Source organism: Papaver somniferum, chromosome 1 (genome assembly GCF_003573695.1).
Source record: "Papaver somniferum cultivar HN1 chromosome 1, ASM357369v1, whole genome shotgun sequence".
NCBI lineage: Eukaryota > Viridiplantae > Streptophyta > Magnoliopsida > Ranunculales > Papaveraceae > Papaver > Papaver somniferum.
The window spans coordinates 217,358,482-217,379,822 of NC_039358.1; the positions used below are offsets into that span (position 1 = coordinate 217,358,482).

The window sequence follows — 21,341 nt, forward strand, 5'->3', positions numbered from 1 at the left end:
ATACGTTCTATATAGCCCATGTAGGACTATAGAAGACATCCAACCAACCACCAATCGGCTGCCTAGGACTAGTCTAGGACCTGCATGGCCGCATATGATTTCCTATAAATACTCTTTCGTTTTCCGTTTTATTCATTCAAGTTTTGGATTTAATTAAGGTCACCAATCAAAGGAACAACTATTATCATCTTTTTAGCATGGTTTTTGGATCAGGAAGAGCGATAGGGATTGATTTAGGATCCTGTGTTGGAGTATGGCAAAACGGCCAAGTTGAAATTATCCCTAATGACCAAGGAAATCGTACTACACCTTCTTATGTTGCTTTTACTGATGATCAACGTTTTATCGGTGATGCTGCTCTAAATCAAGTTGCTAGCAATCCTACTAACACCGTTTTCGGTAAGATTTTCATCATCATGCATGTTTGTTAATTTTTTTTCTTCTTTTTTTAAATATTTTATGAGTTTGTTTTCGTGTTTTATGTAGATGTGAAACGTTTGATCGGTAGAAAAATCGATGATGCTTCTGTTCAGAGTGACATGCAGCTATGGCCTTTCAAAGTCATTGCTCGAGAAGACATGAGACCAATGATACAAGTGAATTACATGGGCAAGGCTAAAACGTTATCAGCTGAGGAAATCTCGTCCATGGTTCTCTCCAAGATGCGAGAAACAGCCCAAGCTTACCTTGGTTCAACCGTTAAGGATGCTGTCATCACAGTCCCTGCTTACTTTAATGATTCTCAGAGTCAAGCTACTAAAGATGCTGGTAAAATCGCTGGCCTTAATGTACTGCGAATCATCAATGAACCAACCGCCGCAGGAATTGCTTACGGTCTTGATAAAAATTACAAGAATGTTATTGCGGAGAATGTTCTCATCTTTGATCTTGGTGGTGGTACTTTTGATGTTTCGATTTCTATACCTCCATAACCCGTGCTAAATTCGAAGAGTTGAACATGGATTTGTTCAAGAAATGTATGGAACCTGTTGTGCAGTGTTTGTCAGATGCTAAGACGGCCATGCACAGCGTTCACGAAATCGTACTCGTAGGTGGATCCACCAGAATCCCAAAGGTTCAATCTCTGTTGCAGGAGTTCTTTAACGGGAAGGAACTTTGCAAAAGCATCAACCCTGACGAGGCTGTGGCATATGGTGCTGCAGTGCAAGCTGCTATTCTGAATGGTGATGCTAGTAAAAAGGTGCACGACTTTGTGCTGCTGGACGTCACTCCTCTTTCTCTTGGTGTTGAGACAGTTGGAGGTGTTATGAATGTGTTGATTCCAAGGAACACTACCATTCCCACCAAGAAGCAAAGGGACAACTTCAGTACTAACGCTGACGGACAAACTAGTGTACTGGTTAAGGTGTATGAGGGTGAGAGAAGTAGAACCTGACAATAACTTGTTGGGTAGCTTCACGTTAAACGGGATTCTTCCGGCGCCCGGAAGTGTTCCTAGAATCAATGTATCCTTTGATATTAACGCAGATGGTATCTTGACTGTGTTTGCCGAGAACAAGGAATCAGGGAGCAAAAACATGATTACTATTAAAAACAACAAGGGGAGATTCTCGTCCGCTGAGATTAAGAGGTTGGTTCGAGAAGCTGAGATATACAAGTTGGATGATGAGAACACAGAAAGAAGGTGGAGTTGAGGAACACATTTGAGACATATGCATTGAAGATGAGGAACATGGTGAATAACTGCGGAGGGATGTTATCAGTGGATGATCAGAAGAAGGTCGAGAATGCAGTCTACAGTGCCATTCAGTGGTTGGATAGCAATGAAGTTGCTAAAATGGAGGAAATCAGCAGCAGGATGAAGGTATTACAAAATGTATGCGACCCTATCGTAGATAAGTTGTACCAGCAGGGTGTTACTACTGATGATGCTCCTTCAACAACAACACCAAAAATCTCGAAATTCCAGAAGTTCTTGAGATCATTTGGGTTCTTCTGAACATGTTTTGTGCCTCGACTGGACATACTTGGCTATATAGTTAATAGTCTTTCTCTCGATAGAAAAAAAATGTTAAAAGTATTTTTAATTTCCAAGCAGAATGGTTAACTGGCTAAAGATTCTAACATGTGCCTCGGGCGAAGCCAAGTATGAGCTCACTCGCTAACTAGCTACTAAAGCCTGTTTTTATGCATATATTTTGTCAGAATCATCTTAAAATTTAGGGAGAATTGGAAAAATGCCCCAAAACTGGGTGCAATGTTGAAAATCTGCCCCAACATTTAAAAAGTTGGAAAAATGTCCCATTCCGTTAGAAATCCAGTTAAGTCACATGTGTAAGCTTATACATGCGAAAAAAAAGCCAAATATATCCTTCAGAATTCAGGGTTTGGGGTTCAAAATTCAGGATTCAAGGTTTAGGGTTCAAGGTTTAAGGTTTGGGTGGTGGTGGCGTCGGTTTAGTGGTGGTTCTGGTGGTGATGGTTGTCATACACATGTGACTTAACTGGGTTGGATGGCAATTTTAACGGAATGGGGCATTTTTCCAACTATTTTTGACGTTGGGGCAGATTTCCAACATTGCACCCCATATTGGGGCATTTTCCCAATTTTCCCTAAAATTTACCCCAAACATGGGCAAGAGGGGGCAAATGCCCCCTTTAAGATCATCTTATATTTTGAATCTGGCACCAGCGGTAGACCGTATATGCAGGTCCACCTTCTCATAGACAGCAATTAGGGTATCCTATTTTCATTTGTAAATTATCTGGAGACCTCTATCTCTTTTTGAGAGGAATTCCTTCTTTTATAGACAAATCCTGACATGTAAATACCATACACGTGTACTTTAATACCTTTATTGGTAAGTCTTCCATTATTAGCCGTACACATGTACTATCACACTTGGGGGTACTTAGGCACTCACTAATTATCTCTTTTGGGCATCCCATCATTGGGGCACCCCATCCACGTAGCACCATTGCTCATAGCAGTCCCGATCCTTCTGATGATGACCCCGGCTCTGTTGACGATGACCCCGATTCCACTGATGGTGACCTCGGTTATGGCTCGAAGCCCCCATTCTCGTCCTTAGCTTACAATTAGATTTCCCCTGATCACATTAGTCCCCTGACTGTCTTGTCAAGGACTATGGCCTTGGCTAGCAGTCATATCTCGTTTTTAAGGGTCCTTGGTCGTTCTTCTCTTTTATTGGGAGCCCCCTGTCTTAATTATGGCTTCGGATTTTCATTTTTCTTGAGAAACCTTTATTGTTTGCAATGTTTTTCAAAGCTCCCTCCTGGCATCTTCTCGTCCTTCAGCTTTTACTCAATGGTTTATTAATGACATGACCTCTATGTGTCGTTCTATCTCCCACTGACAAATTGACACGCGTGTCCCAGAGTAAACCGACTCTTCGTCTCCCCGTTGTTTCCTCATATAAAGCTCGTCCTTCCTTCTTCCTTCTCTTGTTACTTCTTTCTTTTGGGTGTTTTTCTTTCTCCCTTCCCCTCTCTCTCTTCTTTCCTTAGCCTTCTTACTGTTCTCGGTGATAGACCTGACCCCGGTTTCCTAGGATGGAAAGGCCAACTTCTAGAGCAGGCAAGTCTTTATCGGCAAGGGATTCTGCTAACATGAGGAAGATTCGTTTGTTTGGGCCAGACGCCAAGAAAGACAGTGAGAGTTCTGGGTCCATGTTCTAGGATAAGTTTATTGTTAGACTGGGCGACATAGGGTTTCACTCTATTGATCAGAGCACAAACCTAATAGCCCCCAGGTAACTCATGCACTTCCACTCCCTCTTGAGAATTTTCCTCGACTATGCATTGAGCGCGGGGACTATCGAGATTGCTCTATAGAGTTCGCTTCTACAACTCTTGTCAGTTACGAGTGGTCTACCTGGAAACATTATATCATGTCAAAACCCCAGCAGACCGCTCGGATTCGAGAGCTCAACATAGAGCAAGACCTGGAGATATCTGCTCATCATAGCATATTCCGATCCAATAAGGCTCTCCCTTATGCTTGTTATCGGTGGGTTAGTGGTGTGCATACTTTGGTTTTTGCGTGGGGGGAGGCTTCACCTACATTAGAGGACGTTGTTGCCTTGACGGGGTTGCCTTTTCATATTTCTCACGATTTCGAGGAAGCTAAACCCATATCCATGAATAAGACAGACTCGGATTTATATGATGAGCTAGTGAAAGTTCGAAAGTCAATTGCACGCAAGGCAAGCACCGGTACAGCTGATGGTTCCCATCGGGATGATAAGTGTGCCTCTCTCTCGGGTTGGATGAATTATTGGGCGCCTGCGGTTACTGAGACTACCAGCAAAAAGGATCTTCCTTCTATTGTGGGGTCCTATGTTCCCAGACTCATGGCCATAGTGACGATGTAGAGTTAGCTGCGTTTTTGACGTACTCGTTGAACCATGACTTCTTCGAATGCTCCCCTAGAGACATCATTCGGGAAGATTTTTTTCGGATAACCGTCAAAATGGCGAGAGGAGTTACTTACCCACTAGCCCCCATGTTTCTAGGTGGCGTATATCGTCATTTAGACACCTTGATCTCGGATCTGGAAGCCGCTAACAGTTCTCGTCATGTGATTGAGAGTTTTGTCCCCACTAGCTTTTTGCAGATGTGGTTCTGAGAACGTTTCCCCGCTAGTAGATCAGGGGTAAATAAGTTGGTTGTGAGAAATGACAATGCTTTTAGTACTTCCGGGCGGCTGTCTACTTCCCCAACCCGCTATCCTCGTACTTCTTTGTACGAGAAACAACATGTGAAGAAAGCGACAAACGAGTTTATGTGGATAGTGGATGATTTGGAGTCTTTCGAAGCACGCCCTTATGATAGTGCTCCATTAGGGATATCGTTTCTAGGTCCTAACTTCGTGTTTCTGGAAGATGTGCTGGATTCAGAGACCTCATCTCTTAGTGATGATGATTGGGATTTTATAGCAATGGCAACCCCGGCTTATATTCTTGGGTACTTTGAGGGGAAATTTTGCGTTGTCAGCTATAATGTGGACAGGGTTGCTAGACAATTAGGATACGACCAAGGTTTGGCCTCCATTCTTCCCAATCCTTCTGACGACATTAGCTTCATGCAGAATTGTTACCGCCGCTTCGTGTTCAAGCCTGATGGTCCTAGGTATTGTCGGGATGGTCCCTTCAGTCTGGTGGTGTCTCCACCGAAAAATGTCCCGAAATTCATACAAGCATGGTGTACCAATTTGTATGACGAGTTGACGCGGATGATAGGTTTTTTTTGTGACATTGCTGACCCCGTGGAAGCTGTGAGTCCCCGGAAATTGAATGTTATTGACCGCATTAGGCTTGATCCCGAGGTCGCCTCTGCTCATGGCATAAAGGCTGGGTCGAGGGGAAAAAGTAGTAAAAGTGCCACGAAGAAGGGAACAAATGTTCCTGCTGTCTCAGAGGTAACTCCCTGGCCTACTTAATTTGTGTTTGATTTGTGCATACACGTTTGTTTGATTGCTAATGAGCTATCATTTTCGTACATCCAGTGCAACGTCCCCATGTTGTGGTTCGTAACAGAGGTGCATCGGCGGCGTCTTCTAGGGGTCAACGAGGTGAGCGAGTGATTACATAGGCATGACGTGGCCATGATAGGTTGTTTGACGGTTCAATTATTGTGCTATCCACGTCACCCGCAATTTTGTTTCCTATAAGTAGTCTCTTATACATGAGGAATTATTTGTTTTCATCATTTCTTTCTTAGAAACTTCTCTCCTATCTTTTCGTTTTGAGTAGATTCCAGATTTGGCGGGCGTCAAGTCTTCAAAGTTCTGCTTCTAGTTCAAACCCTCAGGTGAGATATGTCACAGCTGTCGGGGGTACATCTCCCTTCCCCTGTCTTTGTTTTGTCTATTTTATTTTATTTTTCGGGGTCATGTTGTTTATTTCAGTTAGCGTCTGTTGTAGGAAAAGAGTATGGGTCGTGTAGAGCAAGCATTTGAGCAAAGCAATAGTTCCAGGAAGAGGAAGCATCAACAATAGTCCGGACAGATAGGTAGTGGTTCGAGGAATCCATAGCCGATATTGCCAGCTGCTATCGGGAGTCCCGATTCTTTAATTGGGCAGGCTATATGGTTCGACTTCAAGGGAGCCTCGGCTCCGATGGCGAGTATCTATGCTCATTATGTACTGGTGTACAATTTTCCCGTGCCTCCAAAGTTGAAAGATTATTATAAGGAGATTGTGGAGGAGTATGGCCATGTAGCGAGCACATAAATTCTTGTTAATCGAAACAATCTTGTTCCCAGCGTTTCCCCCTTGTTTCTGCCGCAAAAGAGATGGTTGAAATGGGTGATGGGTGTCCTCCCGCTAGCACTTTGGAGATATGGAGAAGTAGATTTGTGATTCTGCAACTGCTGAAGTTCAACATGGGTTGGATTGAGGAGATGTACAAAAGTATGGAGGAGAGAAGGGCAGGTCGACAGTTAGTGCTTCCTGGTGAGATTGCAGTTTTGAAAGAAGAAGTTAAGGCGGAGACCCAAAAGTTGAAAGAGCAACAAAAGGAGAAAATCCGAATAACTGCCGAGGCTTCCAAGATTGGTGATGAAATTGCGACAATCTCGACAAGGTTGAAGTTGAAGCAGAAGGAGTTGGCGGATAAGGAGGCTGAACTAGCTAGTTTTGAGTGATTGTTTTTGGCTATGTTGTTGTTGTTGTTTTTTATTTATTTATTATGTTTTGGGGTTCATGTCGGATATTGGTGTTCTTGTTGTCGGTGGTATACTTTGGTTTATGGGGTGCTAATTTGAAGTTTTTATTGATTTGCGTGTCATTATTTTCATCGATTATTGTGCATTCTTGCAAAAGACAGTATAAATATGTGTTTAAGCAGTTCATTTTTACTTTTTTCTAGTTGGTTTTTGTGTGGGCTGTGAAGCATATGGAGGTATCATCTTGCACGCGGTTGATTTTGGAGAGATCAATGTTGAGGCGTTTAATAGATGTATTTGAGATGACCATCGAGCATTTCAAGTTAGCCTTGTCCGAGGACCAGGAAAGTATCACAGCTGCGGAAAGTGGCGTGGTGGGGGTTCTTCAGAGAAAGACAGTTGCGGGGTTAAAGCTTGATGAATATCGGCTCGCTCTTAAAGCGAAACGTTTACAATTTCTCTTTCTTGTCCAAGATTTGGAGGCTGCATTGTGTCGTGCTAGGGTTGCTTTGTCGCAAGTGTGTAATGAGTTGGTTAGAAGGGTTTAACGTTTAAGTGAATGACTATATTATGTGATTTGTTTATTTGCCTTCCCGCTGCTGGGAGTTATTATGATGATCATGTGATTTGAATTTGGAATGGCTTGTTTTGTTATCTGTTTCCCGTGTTTAATTTTATTGATCCGACATTGGTGATCTTGGCCGTAATGTATAGCAGTCTCGAGACATGGTCGAAATTTCGTATCTCTGTCATAGAGATTGTGAATCGAGCAGAAATAGTGGTTGTGTTTAAGTGTCTAGTAGACTGGAATACGCAGGATGTAATAATCTATGTGGTGGTTGCATTACACTCTTTCGGTGATTCTTGTCACCCTTCTGAAAGAGGTAAAGGATGGGGAAAATAATAATAAAAAAAAAATAGAGTAAGTGGATGAAGCCTTTTATTCACTCGACATTGTTGCTTACATGAGTTGGTATCAATGTGGACTCATTCTGTTGTAAGCACCATGAATAATACCCCTCTTTTCCCAATAAGGAGGTCTTATTAAAGGCTACTCTTAATCAACTTTTGTAGACATGTCCCCCATCTGGGCGAGTTGTCTTCCGAAACTGCCTGCGTTCATTTTTGTGGACCTGTGTTCGTTTGACAAGATTGTCATCGACTGTGTTTTCATACGTGGTTTTCCAGTCAGGTATCGGGGTTGAGTAGATGTGTGTGACTACCTCACTTGGTTCGCTTAGACCATTGTAAAATGCCGCCTCTGCTAGATGAGCCTCCTCGGTCGTGAAAGGGTCAGTTGAGGCCGGTACTCTTTCCTGCTTCCCTTTCAAAACAAATTTGATACACTGGTGGTAAGTGGAGGGAACAATTCCATGCTTGTGCAGCCATGGCCTTCCCAAAAACAGATGGTATGCTGGGTGTACGTCCATGACGTAGAATGGTTCACTGGCTTGAGTAGGTCCTGCTTGAATTTTCAACCTGATGGTCCCTATTGTTTGTTGTGTTATTCCACCAAAACCTTGAATTCCAGTAGCAAATTTGTTGATATCTTCCTCTTTGACTCCGATACTCTCAGCAATGTGTAAGGGGATTAGATTCAGTGATGCTCATGTGTCTATAAAAGCTCTCTTGAACCTATGCTTGCGGATCCCTACTGTCAGGTACAAGGGATTCGTATGATCACAGTCCACCGTTCTATCTTTCTCGGAGAAAGTGATGATATCAGTAGGTAACGGGTACTTACGATCCAAGTATTGGCTTACCTCGTCATTCGCCGCTATTTTTGACAAGATTATTGCAGCAATTTGACGTTGTTTCTCTATGAAGTTCAGTGTATCAAAGAATGCTGCAAAAAGTAGCTTTTTTGCGACAGTAGCCCTGATGTACTCATAGTTATTGGCCTCGGACACAACACATACTTCCTCTGACACCGCTTTAGGTTATGCATACGTAATCATACAGGCTTGTCGGGGTAGCGGGTCTTTCTGGATATGTGTCTCCGTTCCAAAGTCCACTTCTCCACTCCTCTGCCTATTATGGATTTTCCATTTGAAGGTCTTGCAGTTCTTTGTTGCATGCTCTACTTTCTGATGAAAATGACAGTACCTAGGATGTCGCTTGTCTTGTTCTGTTAGTTCTTTAGTAGGAGACGGGAGAGTCTTGTCTCCATCTTTACGCCATTCCTCAAAAAGTTCTATGGCGACCTCCAATGGACATGGGAAATCTGGGGGATCCACCACCTCATTTGCTTCAGTATTCCTTTTATATCCCTTTTCGTCTTTGAAATTAGCTTGTCTTTTCCATTGTCCGCTAGTTCCTTCGTCCTTGGCGTATGCTACCGAATGTCCCCATTGTTTAGTTTCAGCCGCTTTGAATTCTGCTGCGTCGTCTGCTCGAGAACATGCATCTTCAAATTCTGCAAAGGTCTCTAACCTGAAAACCACCAGGATAAAACTGAGTTCAACTGGTAATCGAGTGATACCTATCTTTACCAACTCCCTCTCGGGGATCTTCACACTGCTGCGTAAGCACTCTCCTCGGAAGCTTTTGGCGAAGTCTAGATACTTTCCTCCGGGCTTGAACTTGTGATTGCAAATATCTGATATGGTAAGCTGCTTCTGTCGGGAATAGAATTTTTTCATAAATTGATTTCGCATCTCATTCCAAGATGAAATGCTATTTTCTTCTAATCCTACAAACCATGTGAAGGCCGCTCCAGTGAGTGACTTCACGAATTCCCTTAGACAAATAGAGTCGTTTGTGGAGTGTTCATTCAAACTCATGAGGAAGCGAAAGACATGATCTGTCGCATTCCCAGACCCGTCAAACAGCTGAAACTTAGGTTGCTTATAGGTTACCGGCATTGACTTGTCTAGGAGACCTTGGGTGAAGGGAGATTGCATAGTAAAATTAGCAGTGGATGGGGTTAGACCATAGTGCTCTTCTAAGTATTTGGAAATATGCTCTTCCGTTATAGAGGCGTTATCTATGTATTTGCTAGGTTGCCCTTCTGAGTTCCGAGACCCTTCTTTCAGCATTTGGTTGGACCCCGGGGTCTCGCTCCGCTGGGGGTTTTGTCTGATAGATGAGAGTCGCCTCCCAAACGATTGTCTCTGGGCTCGGCTTTGCAACAGGAGAGGGTGTTGAGGGGCATCAAAGGGGTCTAGGTCTTCTTCTCCGTTTTCAGGTTGTAGCTCAGACAATCTCTCCATAAGGACCAACCTTCTTTTATCCGAATTAGCTAGCTCTTGACGCATTTGTTGTATTTCAAGCTGGTGTGAGTCAGGAGGAAGTTGTTCACGTGCCAACGCATCAGTTCTATCTACCCCGGTCTGTACCTGTTGAATTTCTTCGACATGTCTTGGCGTGGCCCCGGGTGCACTCGATGGATTCACCCTTATCAGAAGGCTCGGATTTTGTCTCCCCGAATCTTCCACCAGCAACATCCCGAATTCGGGATTCATTGGTTGATTTGATCTCCTGTTAGTTGTCACTGACGGTCCCCCACCTTTTTTGTAGAGGTCTCCCCCCTTGGGTTATCCTGACTGCCTGTAGTCGGGGACTCCATGAAAAATTGTATTGGTTCCGAGGACTAGTCCCCAGTGAAGTCGCCAAATGTAAACACCCAAATATTATTACAGGGTAATGTGGAGACTAATCCTAAAACACAATACAATTATCTGGAGAACTCTATCTCTTTTTGAGAGAAATTCCTCCTTTTATAGACAAACCCTGATATGTAAATACTATACACGTGTACTTTAGTACCTTTCTTGGTAAGTCTTCCATTATTAGCCGTACACATGTACTATTACACTTGGGGGTACTTAGACACTCACTAATTATCTCTTTTGGGCATCCATCATTGGGGCACCCCATCCACGTAGCACCATTGCTCGTAGCATCCCCAATTCTTCCGATGATGACCCCGGCTCTGTTGATGATGACCCCGATTCCACTGATGGTGACCTCGGTTATGGCCCGAAGCCTCCATTCTCGTCCTTAGCTTACGGTTAGATTTCCCCTGTTCACGAAGAGCTGAAAACGAAAGAAAGAAAATGGGGGCACTTGCAGAATTGAAAACCTATAAACAAAACTCAGATTTTATAGCTATATCATCAAAAAAAAATTGGTGGTTTCTCTTCACCATTGAGAAAGGTCATTCCTTTTCTCGATACACCTGAAATTGCTTATCTGAAATTCAAAGATGTTGCTGAAAAGGTCTCAGCAGACTCAGCTTTTGCAATTTGTTGTTTGCCCTTTTACCCTAACTCATTCTACTGGTAGTTCTACTAACGTAAGTTTGTGCTTTTTTCCTTTTCATTTCAATTTCTTGGTTGAATAGTTGGTTTGAATTTTTGGTAGAAACCCTTTGTCATACAGGTACAATTTTCACTTGTTCCCAAGGGATGGGCCCTTTCCTACTCGTTACAATACAAAAAGTTACATTCTATCAGTACAAAATCCAAGCAAGAACAACTAACTTTCTCATTTTGACTCAATTTTGTCAAGAATTGAGTGGTGAAGAAGAAGATGATTAGAGATTGGAGCTTCTGTGATTGTTTTGGAAACAAACAATCTGTTGATAATGATGACGATGATGGTATTCATCCAGTACTGTTAGTAACTGGAATGGGAGGTTCAATTATAAACTCAAAAGATAAAAGAACTGGATGTGAAATAAGAGTCTGGGTTAGAGTTTTGTTAGCTAATTGGGAGTTACGAAAGAAAGCTTTGTCTATTTATAACCCCAAAACAGGTACTACTACTACTAATTGATGTTCTTCTTGATTGATTTTTTACTTATATGTATTGGAGGTGTGTTGATTGGATTTTGGATTGGTATGTTTCAGGTTATACAGAGTCATTGGATAAGAATTGTGAAATTGTAGTACCAGATAATGATTATGGACTATATGCGATTGACATTTTGGATCCCTCACCGGTAAGCTTGTGCTTTAACTGTTTTTGTATAACCGTAGCTTGTTAACAGTGTTTCATTGATTATTCGCGCTATCTACACCAGTGACGCATATTTGTTCCGGACAATGTGTGTGACATTGACATAGTAGTGCACCTAAGAGGTGCAAGCTTCGAGAGGCTACCCACATTTCCTTATTCTATTAGTACTAACATCATTGTGCATATTAAGAAGCCGAGCTTACATGTACTGGCTTTTATCTGCATTATGAGATCCAAGCAACTCAGCCTATAAAATGCGCTTCATGGAGAGTTATGAAAATATGTGTGGTATGGCCGTGCGGGACTGGAACATGAAAAGGAGGGAGGGTGGAATAAACCTGCATCGTTCATTTGTAGTTTATAACAGTGGCAAAATAGACTTGGCTCTCGTCTTCTCATTTTCAGAATTTTTTGAATAACATCTCTTCTTATACTTCAAAGCATGACATGTTTCTGCACTTGCTTAATTTGTCTTCACTGTGTATTATCTTCTTGCTTTTCAGATTGTGAGATGCTTAAAGGTTGAAGAAATGTATCAGTTTCATAATATGATTAATATGCTTGTTGAATGTGGGTACAAAAAAGGAGCTACATTGTTTGGATACGGTTATGACTTTCGACAGAGTAATAGGTAGTTATCTGCCAACTAGTTGAAGTCATTATTTAACTTTATGGTACTTAGGTGACTCTCTTCACAGCCCTTGCTGCTAACTCGTTAGACTAGAGTTTCCTAAACCTGCACACGATAATGTAGCCTTGAATTTCTCAGCTTTGGATTGCTTCTCATTTTCCAGAATTGATGAAGGGATGGAAGGTCTAAAAGCAAAACTTGAGAATGCTTATAAAGCTTCAGGGGGTAGAAAAGTGAATCTAATTTCGCACTCGATGGGTGGATTGCTTGTTTCGTGCTTCCTCTCACTCTATCACGATGTGAGATACTCCTTTTTGCTTTCTCTTAACTCTTTCCAGAATTGCTTGTATCATTCACTCTTTAAAGAATTTAATATATTTGTTTGACATGAACTTGCAGTTATTCGAAAAGTATGTTAACAAGTGGATTTGCATAGCCTGCCCATTTCAGGGTACTTCCTTTTTCTTACCTTTTCTTGTGCCTTCTCTTGATTTTAGAGGAATTATGTTAAATAGATTGCTTCTTATTTACGGTTGTAATTTACGGTTACCAGGTGCACCTTGTATCAATGAGATTCTTTTAACGGGTTTTCAGTTCCTTGAAGGCTTTGAAAACTACTTTTTCATATCCAGGTGGACAATGCATCAACTGGTAATTCTCAAGGAACACTACTACCTTCTATTATTCATTATTGATGCTGCAACTTCTCGTTCTGTACGCGTGTAGCCTCATTTTGATAAGATTCTTAAGGGTTTGGTGTTTTTAGTACTTGGGAGTGTAAGAATGTAGTTTAACATTAACTTTTTATGGTTCCATTCGTAGTTGGTTGAGTGCCCGTCAATTTATGAGATGTTGCCAAATCCAGAGTTCAAGTGGAAAAAGGAACCTCAAATTCAAGTTTGGCGAAAGCAATCACAAAATAATGAAGCTTCAGTGAAGTTGGAGACATATGGCCCTAAAGAAAGCATTACTGTGTTTGAAGAGGCTTTGAAATATAATAAGGTATCCTCCTCAAGATTAATTATATGGTATTGCTTTTCCGAATTTTCAAATTGAAAGGTCCATAGGATCTTATAGATAATACTACTTCTCAATGCCATAGGCACAAAGAAGTAAAAAATAATCTTGAAATTCAGCGTAGTTTAGAAACTGTCACTCATGATTTAACTGTTTCTATCAATTGGTTTCATATACAGCTCAATTACAGTGGGAAATCAATCCCGTTACCGTTTAACAAATCTATTCTTAAATGGGCATCTGGGACTCGGGAAATTCTCAACAAAGCTCAACTACCAGCTAGTGTCAAGTTCTATAACATCTTTGGAGCGTCATTCGAATCACCTTTTGATGTTCGGTGTGTACCCAAAAAAACCCTTTTCACCATAAAATATAGTTCTTTGCAGATAAGGCATCGCAAAAACTTGTATTTCTGCTTGTACCTTCATTAGCTGTTGAACTCATTCAAAGTACTAAAACTGAGCAGAAAGGGAAGAACTTAAAAATAGCCCCAAACTCCATGAGTTTCTCTACCTGTCGGTCCAAATGGATGCGAATACTTAAGACCATTAAAGCCAACTAGTAGACCTTTTTTGCTGTAATCTTGAAATTCCTATGAATTTACACTCATTTTGGGATGCACAGCTGGACTTGGTAAATAGTGTGCATCCCATACTGAAACATCTCTTTGGTACGATAATATTTTTTCTTTTTCATCAATGCAGGTATGGAACAAAAGCTTCACCTATCGAGGATATGCCCCAAATATGCAACACAATGGTAAGTACACTGTGAAGTTATAAACTCGTAGAAATTCATTTTTATTGCTTCTTCATTTTTCAGTAGACAGTTTTAGAATTTCATTTGTGTTTGATAAGTGAGTCATGATGTACTAACAGTGTTACAGTCTACTACTTCGCATCTAAATGTTTTTGTCATTGGATTCTTCCTGACTTCCCTGCTTCTTTTCCAGCCCCAGTATTCTTTTGTGAATGGAGACGGGACTGTCCCATTGGAATCAGCTAAGGTGATATTAATTTCTGCAATCCTAATTGTTTCGAGACTCAGTCCATTTCATTCCTCCGGTTCTCTTTCAGTTTTCATCAAATCCCCTGCCTCTAATTTTTTTTCTTCTCCATTTCATACAGGGTGATTGGTTTTCAGCTACTGAAAGAGTAGGAGTAAGGGCAACTCATCGCGGATTATTAAGCGATGAAACTGTTTTTCAACTCATTCAACAATGGTTAGGAGTCGAACCGCAAAAATCAAGTCGGCGTGCCAAGACTTCTAAAGTGGTGGATGCATTCTCCAAGTGATTGAAACCTGGAAAAACAAAATTCAATGCTAATGTGTTTGGTGTTTACTTGTGACTTTCCTGTATATATTCAACAAAATTATACATTCTAAAATACAATTTCGAAGATTATTGCAATGTCAAAAATTAAATTTATGTTTGAAAATAGTTGATTTGGACTTGCTCAGTGGTTGAGTTTAAGTTTCTTATAAACCTTCAAGGCGGAGCCGAGGATGGGCAAGAAGGGCAAATGCCCCACTTTCCAACCATCTCCGTAGCCTATTTATGCAAATTTTTCTTTAATTTGCCACTCTTTTGTTCTGTTGGGCCTCTCTTACCTATAATCTGGATTTCGCTGCTAGACCGTATGTAGTTCATCATGAACGATTTTTTAGGGACCATGGTCTTTTGAGGGGACCATGATTTTATTAGGCCACCTTCCCTATAGTTATAAAGGGTGTCCTAAAGCATTGAAATGACTAACCTACCTTTAACCTAATTTAATTTAAAACCAACCCAATAACCACCTATATATATATAACCACCACCTCCTTCCACCACCACCTCCCACCATCACCGATTACCACCATCACCACCACCTCCGATTATCACCACCACCAACCACCGATTACCACCACCACCACCGCCCACCACCGCCGATTACCACCACCACCACCTCCGATTATCACCACCACCACCAACTCCGATTACCACCACCACCTCCGATTACCACCACCACCAACCACCATCACCACTATATATATATATAGCTTAATTTAAAACATTAACAAAGATATTCTCACAAACCCATTACTTGTCATTCGTTTTTGGTTGAATAAATGAGAATAATCATTAAAATGAGTTGGAAATGGAAGTTGCGGAGAGGTATAATGGAGGGTTTTCTTTTCAGTGAAAAGTTCGGTTATCAAGAATTAATTTTTTCTTAACCGAACTCAGAGTTCGGTTGATTCGCAAAAAATATTTTTAACCGAACTCCTTGTATTAGAACAACACAAGTTCATAAGTTCGGTTCCTTCGCAAAATAAGGATTTCACCGAACTTTAGTTTACGAAAATAATGAGAAGTCCACAAGTTCGGTTCGTTCGCAAAAATGTTAAGTTTTCTTTGTAACCGAACTCTATCTTTGAAACTTCGTAACATAACTCTACCTAATTCACCAAGAAATAAATTTCGTAGTAACCAAACGTTTGCCTAATTGCATATATGCATATATAAGCCCAGTTCGGTTGATTCGCAAAATATGTTGAAGTTTGTGAACCAACCGAACTTCTAACACTAGGTTACTTTTAATCTGCAGTTCGGTTGGGAACTTGGTTGCGTTGAAGTTTGCAAACTAACCGAACACACAAGATGTACCCAAATAAATTGTTAAGTTCAAAGTTCAATTACCTACCATTTTATCCTAGGTAACCGAACATTACACTGTACGACCAAAACCTCCATTAACGAGCGAGTTCGGTAACTTGCGTGTTTGGAAAACGTAACCGAACTACACTTTCAGGTGTGTTCGGTTGCATGTTCTTGACATATGGTAACCAAACTGGCCCAAATCTACATAAAAAATTTCATTTTTTTTTGAAAGTTTGGAGCAATTCAACCAACATTATCTAAGTTTGAAGCATACCTGGGTACCCAAATACCCTTCCTCCGGTTGTGGTTGGTAAAATCCATCATTTTTCATGTTTTCCTTCTTCATCTTCTCTAACTTTACTCTTTCAATAATTCTACTTCTTTAAAATAAAAACCATCTGATTTTTTAATCTCACTAATTATCTTTAACTTAATTATCTCACTAATCATTATACTAACTATTATTAACACTAACTAATCATCACCCAAAATTAATCAGGAGTGTAATTTAGGTATTAATATATATATCTAGATAAGAGGTGACCTAGATTTACTTCTAATGTCTTTACCCAAAATAAAATCATGGTCCCAAAAAAAACCTCGCGTTTTTAGGGGCCACTCAAAAGGATTTAGGGGCCATCAATTTATACTCATCCAAAGACTCTAGTTAAGGGGTACCCTATATGATATTGAAGTTACATAAATGCCCTTCTGGTAAAACCGTATAAAAACCAAATCAAAAAAAAATTCTACTCATTTCAACTCTTCTTCTTCCAGTTTCATATCTTCCGATTGTGGAAGAAAAAAAACTTTCCTCGTTCAACCGAAACATCGCCGCGAATCGTAAAATCAAAACATCGTCGATTCGTTTATAGAACAATGGATAAGGGAAATGAAACCCACATACCTAGAACCAAAAATGTTGCTCGGGGTATCGATCCAAAGATTGGGATTTTAGCAAGAAATAAAGAAATTCTTGCTGCAAATGAAGAAGAACGCGAAGAACAAGTACCCGGCAATGTAGTCGGTGGTGGCGATTCCGATAGTCAAACACTTCGTCAACTTCAAATGGCCCCAATTAGGTAAGAATCTATCATTTTTGGTGTTTTTTCGCTTTAATTCGTCGAATCGAGAAAAAAAATTCTAGGGTTTTCGGTTATTTATTCAGATTCGGACGATATTCATGCTCATTTACTTCCGAATGTAGTCTTGTTCTTCATTTCTCAAGAACATCGACAGTATTCGGGAGAAAGATTTGATGATTATCTGCCGAATATTGGTGGCCACATCTTCCTGGATACAAACTGCTAATAATCGGTAGTTTAATGAATTTTCTGGCTACCGAATATATTTAAGTAGACACAGAGTATTCGGAAGAACACTCACTACCGCATGTATATATTGAAAAAATCTCAAAATTTATGATATAGGAAAAATCCCATTTTGGGGCCAGTATTTATTCGGAAGACAATATAATGTTTTATACCTCCGATTGTGTAGGATAAAATTTTAGAGTTTCTGAACTCCAGTTGATGAATATTCGGTTGTAAACATGTTTAGTTATATTCCGATTGTTTTTCATTTGGAAAAAATATGTGTCTTCTTACTTCCGAATTTGTACATTCGGGTTATAGATGTGCACTTTGTCTTCCGATTGTGTAGGATGAAAAATTTAAAGCTTCTGAACTCCAATTGATGCATATTCGGTTGTAAACATGTTTAGTTATATTTCGATTGTTTTGTATTCGGGAACAGTATGTGTCTTTTTACTTCCGAATGTGTTCATTCGGGTTATATTTCCGTACTTTGTCTTCCGATTGTATAGTTTTTAAATATTGTTCCTTTCTTTGTTGTTTAGACAAAGTCGAGAAAGGAGGAAGAAAGTGACAGCTAGTGCTAGGAGGGAAAGGAGCGCCAAAGATAATTCAAGTGCTCAACAAAGCTTACAAGAACAAAACAGTCAACAAGGAGTGCAACCAAGTGCTGAACAAAGTGTAGAACAACAAGGCAGTGAACAAGGGGTGCAACCAAGTGTTGAACAAGCCGCTCAACAAAGTGCAGAACCAACTGCTCCACAAGTTACACCCACCATGAAATTGAACCAGTTGATCTAGTGCCAAGAGTAGAAGAAGAAGGACAACCAAGTGGTACCCAAAAAGCCAAAAAAGGAAAAGATGGTGTAAAGAAGGATATTGCTAATAAAGCATCACATCTTGTCCCTCAGCACTTGAAGAAGAAGGGTATTCTAGCAGGCACAATCCTTGGGCTACCGGCGGATGGAGGAAAATTGCTATTTGGATACAAAGACTCATGGGCCAGAGAAATATACGAAACCGAGGTAATAAAATTACTATTTTTTATTAATGTATTGTCTATGTGTTATATCGTAATATTTGTATTAAGTATTTTTTTATGTACTTTAATAGGATCATAAAGATGCGGTCCGTCTACTCAAACCTACCGCCGCACCAACAAAAATGCTTGCGTGGCCTTTATCCGGTGAATGTGAAAGGTTCAAGTCAATTGTTGTCAACTCGGGGTTAGCTAATGCCGTCGAGAATTCATTGTTGGAACATGATCGTGTGGCCATATCGGCGTTCGTGGAGAGAATGTATCCTGAGACCGATACTTTCCATATGCCGTTTGGGGAGATGACGATTACTCCGGATGATGTTGTGCAGATTGTTAACCTTCCCGACCAAGGCACACTGTGAAGTTTAACTACACAAAGCAGTTAAGTTGGGCACAACTTTATGCTCTAAAAAGTGCTTAGGTTGGGATGAAGAGACAACAACACAGAGTTTAGGAGGCATGCAAGTTACAGAACAAGACAGATCAACATTACAGCTTTGATGAATATGTTTCGAGGCACCTTGGAGAAGGAAAAGAATGGAACGTTAACTGATGAGCAAGTGAACCACGCTGCCACCGCATATCTCCTTTGTGTATTGGGATGTGTCATATTCCCCAATACTTCTGGCAACCGGATCGACGCCAACCTTATACAACTTTTGGATCCTCTCCATGAAGTCGGTGACTATTCTTGGGGCACGGCATGCCTAGCATTCTTGATGGAAGAGTTGAGAAAGGCTTCGAGGCTAGGAACCTGCCAAGTTGCCGGGAATGTGGCTCTATTGCAGGTTTTTTCTTTAACTCTATAACTCACTCTATAGTTATTCAGTAGACAATACATATGATGCATATCCATAACTCCAAATGACGCATATTCGGTAGGAAATTATCCATCTCTTTTCCCGAATGTTGGTTATTCGGTGGTTAGGTACTTACTTTGTTTTCCGATTATATACAATCGGAAATATTCTTTTGATATTAGAACCGAATATACAGGCCAGAAAAGCTATAGGTTACTGAACTCCAAATGACGCATATTCGGTAGGAAATTATCCATCTCTATTTCCGAATGTTGGTATTCGGTGGTTAGGTACTTACTTTGTTTTCCGATTATATACAATCGGAAATATTCTTTTGATATTAGAACCGAATATACAGGCCAGAAAAACTATAGGTTACTGAACTCCAAATGACGCATATTCGTTAGGAAATGATCCACCTCTATTTCCGAATGTTTGGTATTCGGTGGATAGGTATTCAGTTTTAGTTCCGATTATATATAATCGGAAATAAAGTTTGGAAATTACTACCGAATATACAGGCCAGAAAAACTATAGGTTACTGAACTCCAAATGACGCATATTCGGTAGGAAATGATCCATCTCTATTTCCGAATGTTTGGTATTCTGGATAGGTATTCAGTTTTATTTCCGATTATATATAATCGGAAATAAAGTTTGGAAATTACTACCGAATATACACAATCTATTTACTAAAACTTGGTTTCTTATGTATATAGGCATGGATCTATGACCACTTCCCTATCCTGAAGTTGGCCGGAGAGAACCCGGGGTGGTGCAAAGGTACTCCTAGAGGAACAAAGTATATATTTGAAGACAACCGTTCTAGGACAAAAGAGCAGCAGTTGATTCGCATGAGGGAGATTTTGGACCAATTGAAGGCCTCGGACGTATGCTTTGATCCATACAAGGAAGATCGATCCAGTGGGCATATAAATGTTCGGTCGGACTTGTCCCTTTATTTTGGACCGTTGTGGCACCCCACAGGATATGTGATGTATAACCCCTCTAGGGTGATGCGACAACACGGGTATATACAACAGCAACCTGTGGAGAAAATGGGGGATTACTACAAATTGGAGTTGGAGTTGTGCTCTTCTAGTGGTGATAATCTCACGATTGTTCACACAGGCCCACCTACTGTTCTTGATAACTGGGATAAGAGGAATGACTTCATTATCGACACTGGTAGACGAACCACCCGAGGTGATGAAAATTCTCCAGACTATATGAGTTGGTATAACAAGGTATCACATCCTTTGGTTATCCGTGAAATCAAATCCAACTACTGCGGCGGGTTCAAGTTATAATTGTATCATCAAAGACAAACCAGCTGGTTATGATAGACTGGTGCGTGTTGTTATATTTTTGTTCATTTTATATTATTCCTATAAATCTTAGGTAATTACCGTTTGATGTTATGTCATTACGTATAAAAAACAGGTGAATAGGTTCAAGCGTGTTTCCAAAATGTTAACTGCATGCCTGAAGAGCGGAAATCCCATGCCAGCTGAGAAGATCAAAGAGGCTAGAGATCTAGTTGATAATATGGATAACGAAGATTATGCTGCCCAGTTTGGGGAGAAAGTCACGAAGAGGCATCAGCCCAAGGTGGCAGTATCAAAGACGGGTAAAAGAACTCGAGATTCATCGAGCGCTGAAGCTGCTCCAACTGAAGGTGCTCAAACCCGTGGTCGTGCAGGACTGGAGGTAGTCACGGTCGTAAAGTAAAGAAGAGCACATAAATGAAAATGATTTTTGTTTTACAAAAAACCTATCCTCCGAATATTACAAGTTCAAAACAAACCACGCCATGGCTCCAGGTGGTTCCAAGGGCCAATATTGAAGGTTAGACAGCCCATATTCGGAAGTTTTGGTAACTAATTTAACTTCCGATTATTTCAAAGACAAAATTTGAAAAGTATAAGTTTTTCCAAATTCTGATTTTTGGGTCATCGTACATTCGGAACTTTACAAAAAACCTATCCTCCAAATATTACAAGTTCAAAACAAACCACGCCATGGCTCCAGGTGGTTCCAAGGGCCAATATTGAAGGTTAGACAGCCCATATTCGGAAGTTTTGGTAACTAATTTAACTTCCGATTATTTCAAAGACAAAATTTGAAAAATATAAGTTTTTCCAAATTCTGATTTTTGGGCCATCGTACATTCGGAACTTTACAAAAAATCTAACCTCCGAATATTACAAGTTCAAAACAAACCACGCCATGGCTCCAGGTGGTTCCAAGGGCCAATATTGAAGGTTAGACAACCCATATTCAGAA

At 40.6% G+C, this 21,341-nt stretch overlaps 1 protein-coding gene and 1 pseudogene across 1 annotated transcript; both read left to right on the forward strand.

Moving 5' to 3' along the window:
• The first annotated feature begins 197 nt into the window (after window positions 1-197).
• LOC113360216 lies at window positions 198-1,960 on the forward strand (annotated as a pseudogene).
• Window positions 1,961-10,686: 8,726 nt separating this feature from the next.
• Window positions 10,687-14,719, forward strand: LOC113336907 (phospholipase A(1) LCAT3-like). Its single transcript, XM_026582612.1, has 12 exons — window positions 10,687-10,946; window positions 11,033-11,408; window positions 11,503-11,594; window positions 12,115-12,242; window positions 12,406-12,541; window positions 12,642-12,693; window positions 12,796-12,893; window positions 13,065-13,244; window positions 13,439-13,596; window positions 13,964-14,018; window positions 14,212-14,265; window positions 14,387-14,719. The coding sequence occupies exons 2-12, from the start codon at window positions 11,183-11,185 to the stop codon at window positions 14,552-14,554; spliced, it is 1,347 nt and encodes a 448-aa protein (XP_026438397.1). The 5' UTR covers window positions 10,687-10,946; window positions 11,033-11,182; the 3' UTR covers window positions 14,555-14,719.
• Window positions 14,720-21,341: the final 6,622 nt, after the last annotated feature.

Excerpts from the sequence above, each read along its gene's own strand:
- LOC113336907 (XM_026582612.1), top strand. The coding sequence starts at position 11,183 with ATGATTAGAGATTGGAGCTTCTGTGATTGTTTTGGAAACAAACAATCT. Across the intron at positions 13,597-13,963 it reads GAATCACCTTTTGATGTTCG|GTATGGAACAAAAGCTTCAC; the intron begins GTGTGTACCCAA and ends TCATCAATGCAG. Across the intron at positions 14,266-14,386 it reads TCCCATTGGAATCAGCTAAG|GGTGATTGGTTTTCAGCTAC; the intron begins GTGATATTAATT and ends CATTTCATACAG.